The sequence below is a fragment of the Merops nubicus genome, unplaced genomic scaffold (assembly GCF_000691845.1).
Source record: "Merops nubicus isolate BGI_N331 unplaced genomic scaffold, ASM69184v1 scaffold27408, whole genome shotgun sequence".
In the NCBI taxonomy this organism is placed as follows: domain Eukaryota; kingdom Metazoa; phylum Chordata; class Aves; order Coraciiformes; family Meropidae; genus Merops; species Merops nubicus.
The window spans coordinates 28,405-38,674 of record NW_008626857.1 but is presented as its reverse complement, the minus strand read 5'-3'; the positions used below and the strand labels follow the sequence as shown (position 1 = coordinate 38,674).

The 10,270-nt window shown below is 40.7% G+C and overlaps 1 protein-coding gene across 1 annotated transcript; it reads left to right on the top strand.

Annotated features, from left to right (window-relative positions):
- The first annotated feature begins 1,368 nt into the window (after positions 1-1,368).
- On the top strand, positions 1,369-5,006 carry FEM1C (fem-1 homolog c (C. elegans)). The gene is made up of 2 exons (XM_008946150.1): positions 1,369-1,396; positions 2,459-5,006. Exons 1-2 carry the CDS (start codon positions 1,369-1,371, stop codon positions 3,766-3,768), a joined length of 1,338 nt encoding a protein of 445 aa, XP_008944398.1. The 3' UTR covers positions 3,769-5,006.
- The last annotated feature ends 5,264 nt before the right edge of the window (positions 5,007-10,270 follow it).

The window sequence follows — 10,270 nt, the reverse complement described above, 5'->3', positions numbered from 1 at the left end:
CTAGCCAAGGAAGGGCAGTTGGACAAGGGAAGCACGGAAAAATGAAACGAGGAGGTAGCAAGCTCAAGTTTCTGTTTCATACCTGAAAGCAGATACAAAATCCTGTACAGAGCAGAATGTTTTAGTTGGAAGGGTCCTACGGTGATCATCTGGTTTAGCTTCCTGACCACTTCAGGGCTGACCAAAAGTTAAAGCAAATTATGAAGGGCATTGTCCAGATGCCTCTGGCATTTTACACTGTCAGGCTTGGAGCACTGACCTCCTCTTTAGGAAGCCTCTTCCAGTGTTTGACCATCCTATCGACAGAGAAATCCTCATGCCCACTCTAAACCTCCTCTGGCACAGCTTTGAACATTCCTGTTTGTCCCGTCAGAGGATTCCACGGGGAAGAGATCAGCCCTCTCCGCTAACCCTCCTCAGGAAGCTGTAGAGAACAACAGAGGTTGGTCCTCAGCCTCCTTTTCTCCAAACTAGACAAGCTGGAAGACCTCAGCCTCTCCCCACAGGACATTCCTTGCAGTTCTTCTGCCAGCTTTGCTGCCCTCCTCCGGACATATTCAAGGATCTTAAATTGTGGGGCTCAGAGCTGCACACAGTATTCCATGTGAGGCTGCACCAACACTGACTACAGCAGGATAATCACCTCTCTTGACCAGCTGGCCATGCTGTGTTTGATGTACCCCAGGATGCCGTTTGCCCTCTTGGCTGCCAGGGCACTCTGCTGACTCATACTGAGCCTGCTGTCAACTGAGCACCCCAAGATCCCTTTCTGCAGGGCTGCTTTCCAGCCACTCCTCTCCCAATTTATACCTGTGCCCACCACTACTCCATCGCAGCTGTTGTGTGGCATATTTTCTTGTTAAATTTCATGCCGTTGATGATTGGGCAGTACTCCAGTCTCTCCAGATCCCTCTGCAAGGCCTGTTGTCCCTTAAGAGAGTCAGCAGCACCTCCCACTTTGGTGTCATGAGCAAACTCGCTAATGGTACATTCAACTTCTGCATACATATCATTGACAAACAGGTTGAACAGAATTGGCCCTTGGATTGAATCGTGAGGAACACTGCTGGTAACCAGTTGCCAGCCAGGTGTAGCCCTGTTCACTACAACCCTTTGAGTTCTGCCCATCACTTCACCCAGTGTACCATGAACCTGCTCATCCCATAGAATGGACAACTTGTCCAGAAGGATACTATGAGGAACAGCATCAAAAGCTTTACTGAAATCCGGGAAAAGTACATCCACTGCTTCTCTTCATTCATTAGGCAGGTGACCTTATTGTAGAAGGGTATCACATTAGTTGCCCTTTGTGAACCTGCATTTACTGTGTCTGATGATTGCATTGCTCTTTAAGTGCCTTTCAATAGTATGGTCTTCTCCCTGATTTTTCCAGAAAGTGAGGTTAGGCTAACAGGTCTGTAGTTTCCTAGGTTGTCCCTCTTGCCCTTCTTATAAACTGAACTAATGCTGGCTAGCTTTCAGTCAGCAGGGATCTCCTGAGGCTCTCAAGATGATTGAAAGGGATCCTACCATAACATTCAGGAGATCCTTCCCAGTACTCTGGCATGAATCCTTTCAGGCCCCATGGAATTAAGAACATTCAGCTGATACAGCTGGTCCCTTACAATTTCAGTGTCCAGAAATGGAAAGTCGGCTTCCAGAGTGTGGGACCATGGTTCCCACACTCATGGTCCCGTGACTTGAGAGGACTGGGCAGCCCAAGGTATGTGTATTACTAAAGACTGAGGCAAAAAAAAAATAAATAAAATTGAATGGCTGTGCTTTTTCTTCATCCCTACTAGCCAAGTGGCCATCTTCAAAAAGTATCCTTCCAATGTTTTCTTTAGACCTCCTCTTAGTATCAGTGTACTTTAAAAAGCCCTTCTTGTTTTGTCTGACACAACACTGGCCAATCTCAGCTCTAACTAAGCTGTGGCCTTTTGTGCCTTCTCTGTGCATATAGGAGCCACAACTCTGTAGTCTCCTGCAAAGCCGGGCCTTGGTTCCAGAGACTGGACAGTTTCTTTTTCCTCTTCAGCGGCATGAGGAGTTCTCAGTTCAGCTAGACTGGTCTTCTGTCCCAAGCCTTGCTTGACTTAAAACACAGTGGAATTGCCTGCTCCTGTGCTTTTGTGTAGTAGACAATTCTATTTCAAGGCTGGGTTTTTTTTTCCTGAATAATGAGAAAAGGGGGTCTCCAAAACCTGCTTAATTCTTTCAGGCAATAATACTGAGCACTTAGATTTGTGTAAGTGCCGGGCAGTCTTGATATTTAATCAGGTCTTGAATGCTTTGTCTTGTCATCTAAGCCTCTCATAGTCTATAGGTGTCAAAACAGCTATTTTTTTTTTTAACTACTAATGTTTGGGGGTTTTAAACTGTTTTCAAATTATTAGTGTGGTGGGTTTTGGACTATAATTTGATAATGATGTTTGCAACTGTGTTTCGTCTTTTGCAGGAAATACCGCGTTACACGACTGTGCGGAATCTGGAAGTTTGGAGATCATGAAGATGCTTCTGAAGTATTGTGCTAAAATGGAAAAGGATGGCTATGGAATGACACCCCTTCTGTCAGCTAGTGTGACAGGCCACACAAATATCGTGGACTTTCTGACCCAGCACGTACAGACCAGTAAGGCTGAGCGCATTAATGCCCTGGAGCTTCTTGGAGCAACCTTCGTGGACAAAAAGAGAGATCTGCTTGGTGCTTTGAAATACTGGAAGCGAGCTATGGAAATGAGATACAGTGATAGGACTAACATCCTGAGCAAACCTGTGCCACAAACACTCATTATGGCCTATGATTATGCTAAAGAGGTAAACAGCTCAGAAGAGCTAGAAAATCTTACTGCAGACCCTGATGAAATGAGAATGCAAGCACTGTTGATAAGAGAACGCATTCTTGGTCCTTCTCACCCAGATACGTCCTACTATATTAGATACAGGGGTGCTGTGTATGCAGATTCTGGAAATTTCAAGCGTTGTATCAACTTGTGGAAGTATGCTTTGGACATGCAGCAGAGCAATCTTGACCCACTGAGCCCTATGACAGCCAGCAGTTTGCTGTCATTTGCTGAACTTTTCTCCTTCATGCTGCAGGACAGGGCAAAGGGCCTGCTAGGCACTACTGTCACATTTGAAGATCTCATGGGTATACTGTGCAAAAGTGTTCTTGAAATAGAACGGGCCATGAATCAAGCCCAGTGTCCTCCTGATCCAATACAGCTGAACAAAGCCCTTTCCATCATTTTGCATTTAATTTGCTTGTTGGAGAAAGTACCTTGCAGCTCAGAACAGGAGCATTTTAAAAAACAGACCATTTACAAGTTCCTTAAGCTTCAGCCTAGAGGGAAGAATAACTTCAGTCCACTTCACCTTGCTGTTGACAACAATACTACATGTGTGGGGCGCTACCCAGTCTGTAAATTCCCCTCTCTACAAGTTACTGCTATCCTAGTGGAATGTGGTGCTGATGTAAATGTCAGAGACTCTGATAACAACAGTCCATTACACATTGCTGCACTGAACAACCATCCAGACATCATGAATCTTCTTATCAAGTCAGGTTCACACTTTGATGCCACAAACTCACATAAACAAACGGCTAGTGATTTGCTGGATGAGAAGGAAATAGCAAAAAATTTAATCCAGCCCATAAATCATACTACATTGCAGTGTCTTGCTGCTCGTGTAATAGTGAATCATAACATATGCTATACGGGGCACATCCCTGAAAAGCTGGAGAACTTTGTTTTGCTCCATAGATGATAGTGTGGTGTCCAGAGTACTGTTTTTGAGGCACGACTTGGTGATGGTATTTTCTTTGAGCACTGTTGTGATACACCAGCGTTCCCTTAGCTTGTTCCATCTTGCTCTTATTGGCTAAAGCGTTGTTAGCATCAGATCTGCAGAGTTGGTTACCCAGTATTTAATATGAATATGCCATATAATATATTTTGTGGTTTATTTAGAAATGTAATGCCATATTTAGACTCTTAAACTTGTCTGCCAAAGGCTTGTCTGTTACGGTCTTATTTGCCTGTTGGGTGTTTGGGACTGAGTTAAGTATTTTCCACTGATGTCTTTATACTATAACTGTTATGTGGATTTTATGCAGTTGGAAGGTCATTTTTTGTTTTTGGTTTTGCTTGAGCGTTCCTACTCTTTATTCTTTTTCTATGGACTCATTGCTAGACTGTACAAGTTGTATGGACTTGTTAACATTTGCAACTACCATAAGTGCTTTTATCTTCTCTATGCACTGGCTTAAACATGACTGTTGTGTGTGAGCATATTTCTATGCAGCACTTGGCCAATTTCAACTTAAATGCCAATTTTGTTTTGCAGTTTCTTAGCAGCTCTTTTGAGAATGCTGTCTTCATAGCATGATGAACTTTGTTACTTACTTATCAGCTCTCCAAACTTGGGTTTGACTTTTTTCGCTGCTGTGACTGAGATTGCTTTCCTTTTGATCCTCTGGAAATTTGTCCTAATTCTAGGAGAAGAAAATCTTGCTTTTTCTCACTGTAGTCCACTTGAACTTTAAACCTGAAGATCGTTTTATTGCATCGTGCAGTTAGGGGAAGGGTCCTCATTATGTACAACTGACCTTCCCCTTGGCACTAATGTCTTGCTTGTGCTGGTTGTGTGACTAGATGTGAAGTTTGCTCAAAGTTTAACCTCAAACTTAATGATACACTTTAATGAGAAATAGATCAAATGTATGCTGTAGTTTAAAACTTACGGATCAACTTTAGCTACAAAAGAAAATAAAGCATGTTGGTGGCATGATGCTTATCAGTCCAGATCTAGACATCATCTAATATAGTAAGTGGCTGTATGCCAGGGTATTGGAAGTTCTATAGCAGTGTCCTTTTTTCTTCATTTTAAGTATCTTTAGAACTACTTGCATGGATTTTTCATCTCTACTAGGTCAGCTGTACTTAACAAAAAGAGGAAGTTCTGTTGTGTATATAACTCCTAATTAAAGTACCTATTTTTATAATATTTGCACAACAGCTTAGCTTTTACAACAGAAAGGGCTCTTTTGACTTGATAAGAAATCTATAAATGAAGATCATAAATGTGAGTGTGATTCAGGTAATTAACATAATTCAGCACTTTACTGTTGAGTAAGAGTAGAATTTATTATGGTACATCAGGCCTGAAAATGTCTTAAGTGAATTTCATTTCTGTTGGATAGAGTACAGTTTACTTGCAAGTTCAGTGGTCCAGCGTGTTGGATAGTTTTGACTCGATGTTTCGTTTTGGTGGTAGGTAGTAAGTGTACCTATGCAGTTCTTGCTCCAGAAATCCAACAAGTTGATTTAGGCCTTTATCAGCGATAGAGATGTTTAGAAGCAAAATTAATTAGTTGGAGTTGGTTTAGGAGGGTCTTGAGTGTTTTTTTTTGTTTCTTTTTTTTTTATTTAATTTTTTAAGTTGATGTCAGAACATTATTGTCATTTGTGAATTAAGTTGAGGAAGAATGTGTCTTGGGAGCATATAAGAATAGTTCTTCCTTGCTTTTGGGCTGTTTTGGTGTTCATGTTAGTGTACAGCATAGTGCCTACTAGCTTAGCCATTCTTTGGAAAAATATGGGGATGTTTTTAAACAAAGCTATGTTAAAAGCAGTGCTATTTGTGTGTTGCCACTTTCAGGCTCTGTATTTTGAAGCAGCTTTCACCTGTTTGTCCTATGCCATGTTTTCATTCTATGAAGTTCTGAGAATGAGGAAACCCTGTTAGTTTGTCTTGCAACTACTTAGAAGTAAAATTCTATTCAGTTAGCTAAATTTCTCTCATTTGTGACAACCAAAACACATGCCACCCAAGCTGCCGTTTGTGAGAACATGTAGTTTGATTTTTTTAATTTGTTTTTATGCTTTTCTACTACTCTGTAAGTGGGGATAATCAACAAATCGCACCATGCAAGAAATGATCCACATGATACTTCAAGTCATAAAAGTGATTTTTTTTCTACAGGTCACAGAGAAAGGGATTTTTAGCGTTTTATATTCTAGAATCTGTACTGCTCTTTAGAGGTTTTGTTTAAATCTCTGTCTTTATAACTGTGAAATAGCCTGTTTAAAATTAGTTGGACATTATTAGTGCAGAAATATAGCCTAAAAATTGTTAATTGTTAGCAAATTTTTGCATGGAAAGTGTTCCTGAAAGAGAAGGCAATCACTACTAAGTTTATGTACATCTAGTGAAGATTGCTAGAAGGAAGGCTTATTCTGTTAGCCACTTATTAAAAACAAACCAATTTAATAAGACATACTGATTTATTTTACGTAATTCTGTCTAAATGTCTACCAGTGTTCCTTGGTCCTGAAGACTGTTGTCACCTCCACGTAGAGTTTAGTTTTTCATGGTGATGAAGCTATCTGCTGAACTCTGACCTTGCTGGATGCTGGGGCTTAGGCGTCCAGGCGGGTGAGGCAGTGCGTTTAATACCACTTCCCATTCAGCCCTCTGTGTTTACACTACACTGTTTAATTTTTCTTAGTTTTAAAACAAGTTGATACGAAGCCTATGCTGCGTAATGTGTTGGGGATAGTTCAGGATTTGCTGCCTGAGAGGCAAGCCCTGTCTGAGGTAACGTGTGTCACTATGGCCAGTGCTAACGAGTAGTAGCAGTTTTGCTCCCTCGGCCCGTGATGCAAACAAGTTTTGTCTCCACTTCAGTACAGGTACCAACTTTCTGGACCAGATATATTTTTTTTTCTTAGCCTTGTTACTATTCAGAGGGGAGAGTTAAGTTTATTTTAGTGAGACATGTTGATGCTAAATGCAGTAGTGTTGCTAGCTGAACGAACTCAAGCTGTGGTAAGGACAAGAAACTAAAGAGCATTCGGAATACAAAGAATTGTTTTATTTAAGTAATTTAAAACTCTTTCTTCTCTTGTTCTCTTTTCTTCCTATTTGGGCTTTTTTTTTTTTTTCTAATGAAACTTACTGCTTCTGAGCTACTGACACAGAAAAATGTAGAGTACTCTGTTGAAAATCTTATGCCCTGCAGGGGTTAAATAAGTTTTAAAATTGATGAAACAGCTTACAGGTATGGCTCCCGAGAGACAAAGACACTGATACCTCCTTGCCCATTGAGACCTCTGAAGTTGTATTTTTGGGGGTAAGAGGATAAATGCTTAAAGCAGTTTTTTCTTCTAATCATTTGGGTTTCAACTGAAATACTTCAACCGGGAGATGAAGACTATTCTCGTAAAAAGAGTGAAACACTTTTCTTACCAAATTCCAAAATTGTATTCCTATTTTTGTATCGCGTATGCTGGTAACCAGATTCCATTTGTCTGTGGTGTCTCTCTTCTGTTTGTTAAGTGCAGTGTAAAGACACTTTCTGAAATGCAAGGCAACAGTGTGGTTAGTTTTCCTTATATACTTCACAGCAGTCCCTGGATAGGAAGTAATTTTGTGTATTTCCTAAGTCCACTCTCTCTTAATTACTATTTTGCAACTGGTTAAAATTAACATCTTTCTGTTTTTACAAAACACTACTTTAAAAAAGCGGTAGAATCTACCAGAATCTCTATGGAAGGATTTTTAAAAACGTAAAAACCTCATAAGGAAAAATGTGCCTCTCCTGAGTTTTATGTCAGCTGCGAGCTGACAGTTGCAGGATAGGACTGCTGTCAAAATAGTCTCCTCATGCTTTGAAATAGAGTGTAATGCCTGTTATACTCTAAAGTGTTGACAAACCTTTGTTTGAATAAGTAGACCGAACACTAATTTCTATCTTTTGTGACTACAATGAAGCCAACGCTTCAAAATAATTTTGGGCAAACCAGTGTGAGACAAACTAGACTACTCATATCTCTTGGCTTTGAGTGTGGAGGTACCTGCTGAGCCCTCAGTGAGGGCAGAAAGAAACGCTGTTGTTGGTATGGTTTTAGCTGACGTATTTGCGTTCCAGTCTGTCACAAAGACTTCCTATGCAGGGCTTGCTCCGTGTATGGAAATATTGTAGTTTCTTTTTTACGTGAAGTAATTTAGCTTTAACGGTAATGTAAAAAAGAAATAACAAGCATATTTCTCTGCTTTTACTCTCTTTAGGCTTCAAATGCAGATTACATTAAAAATATGTTTTGGAGAACATCTGTCTGAGTGTATATATCTGTTTCCTTTAGGGTTACTGCAATACTGGTTGGTAAGCTGCATTTTCTGTTGAGTATAAATAATTAAATGTGAATGCCGCAGCTTTAGGCTTTGATCTTCCTGCCACTAAGAATTGTACCTTAAACAAAATGTCATGTTTCATCCTCTCTCCTGTGAAATGGTGGTCCAGCCAAGCCTTTAAATTATGGTGGTGAGCAGTAATAAAGAAAAGGCTTAAGCTGGATGGTACAGGAGCCATTATTTTCCCAGTTTATCAAAAATACACTTGTTCATGCTTTTAACTCTGTGAAAACATAGTAGTTTTAGTTTAGAGCATAAAAGTAATTAACAAGACCGTGTAAGAAGTAAGCAACAAACACTTCAAGAAAGTTGCACAAGTTAATTTTTTCCTTAAAGCTTTTGAAGTCCCTTTCCTGTTGCATGGAAAACTAAAAAAAAAATTAAATAAATAGGGGAATAGGACACTCTCAAGGGTGAGAGGAGAAGTATCAGAAGATCCTTATTAAAGGCAGCTGGAGAATGGAAGACTTTGAAGAGCATTGTCATTGTCATTTCCAAAAATCTTCATGGTTGGTAGTCACAGTCCTATACGTAAAGGCAGCATACACCTCAGAGAGCTGATATTTTAATTATAGGCCTAATAGTAACAGAATCAAAAAAGATGAGGTTCTGAGTGAGGAAAATTGATCCAGAGCTTTCACAGTAAGATAGCTGTCACACAGGCAGTTTAATTAATTGAATGTGGATTCCTTAACTAGGAAAGGGAGGAACTGGAAAGGACTGTTTGCCCTGTTATTCATCCCCCTGCAGTTGCATATGATGAAAAGATGTTTTCATCTAGAAGTGTCTGCTGGTCACCAAGGCTGTATGTCCACACAGAAATGGTTCTTGGCAGCTTTGGGAATGCTGACTGCCCACCGAAGACCAAAACTCACCGTACGAAATAGTGCAGGAAGAGGGCAAAGGAGGCTAAAAGTGTGGTACGGTACTCTGGCAAAGGCAATGCGCTTGTTTCCCACGTAACATTTGATGGGCCATATGCCATCCACAGTAAAAAGCAAGAAGCCCTTTCCACCAAACCAAAGCCTTGCCTTGGAGTTGTCCCCAACATTCGGGAAAATTGAGGAGAGAGTTTCTGTACTCCTAGATTCATGGAGTTACTTTGGCTGGAAGAGATCTTTAAGTTCATCAAGTCCAGCTGTTAACCCAGCACTGCCAGGTCACCACTAACCCCTGTCCCTCAGCACCACACCTCCACAGCTTTGAAACCCCTCCAGGCATGGGAGCTCCACCACTGACCTGGGCAGCCTGGGCCAGGCCTTCACAGCCCTTATGGGGGAGAAATTGTTTCTCGTGTCCAATGTAAACCTTCTCTAGTGAAACTTGAGGCTGTTGCCTCAACTTACTCAGAAACTAGGGACAACAACCTTGAATAATCCGCAAAAGAGGAAGAACTGCCTTCTGATCCCTACAAGTGCCTGTCAGAAGCCTGTGAGCGTGAGAGTGTGACATAAATGGCAACCACGTCTCATAAGACGTGGGGGTTCCTATCTGAAGTTGTTCTGTTGTATCTCCTGGAGATTTACCAAGTCCTAAGTTCCTTGCCAAATTTCTCTTTAGAAGCTTCTTTGGAACTGCAGTCCTTCAATAATTAGGAACTTAATTCCCATTTGACACTTATTTTTTCACAGTTTTTTATGTTTGATCTTTTCATGGTTTCAGCACTTGTCTGTCCTTCAAACAAAATTATCTTCTCTCAACCTTCACATGGTTAGGTTAAACCAACCAAAATAAAAATCCACAAGCTGTAAGGATGAACAAAGAACAGAGAATACTCGAGAGTCAGGTAAGCTGACCTTCTGAATGGTTCATTTCTCCCTCTTCCCCATCTTTGCTTCTGTGTTGCAGGAGAAATAAAAAGAGAAAGATCTGTCCTTCAAACAAAATTATCTTCTCTCAACCTTCACATGGTTAGGTTAAACCAACCAAAATAAAAATCCACAAGCTGTAAGGATGAACAAAGAACAGAGAATACTCGAGAGTCAGGTAAGCTGACCTTCTGAATGGTTCATTTCTCCCTCTTCCCCATCTTTGCTTCTGTGTTGCAGGAGAAATAAAAAGAGAAAGAGGATTC

Excerpts from the sequence above, each read along its gene's own strand:
- FEM1C (XM_008946150.1), top strand. The coding sequence starts at position 1,369 with ATGGTCTTCTCCCTGATTTTTCCAGAAA. Across the intron at positions 1,397-2,458 it reads CTCCCTGATTTTTCCAGAAA|GAAATACCGCGTTACACGAC; the intron begins GTGAGGTTAGGC and ends CGTCTTTTGCAG.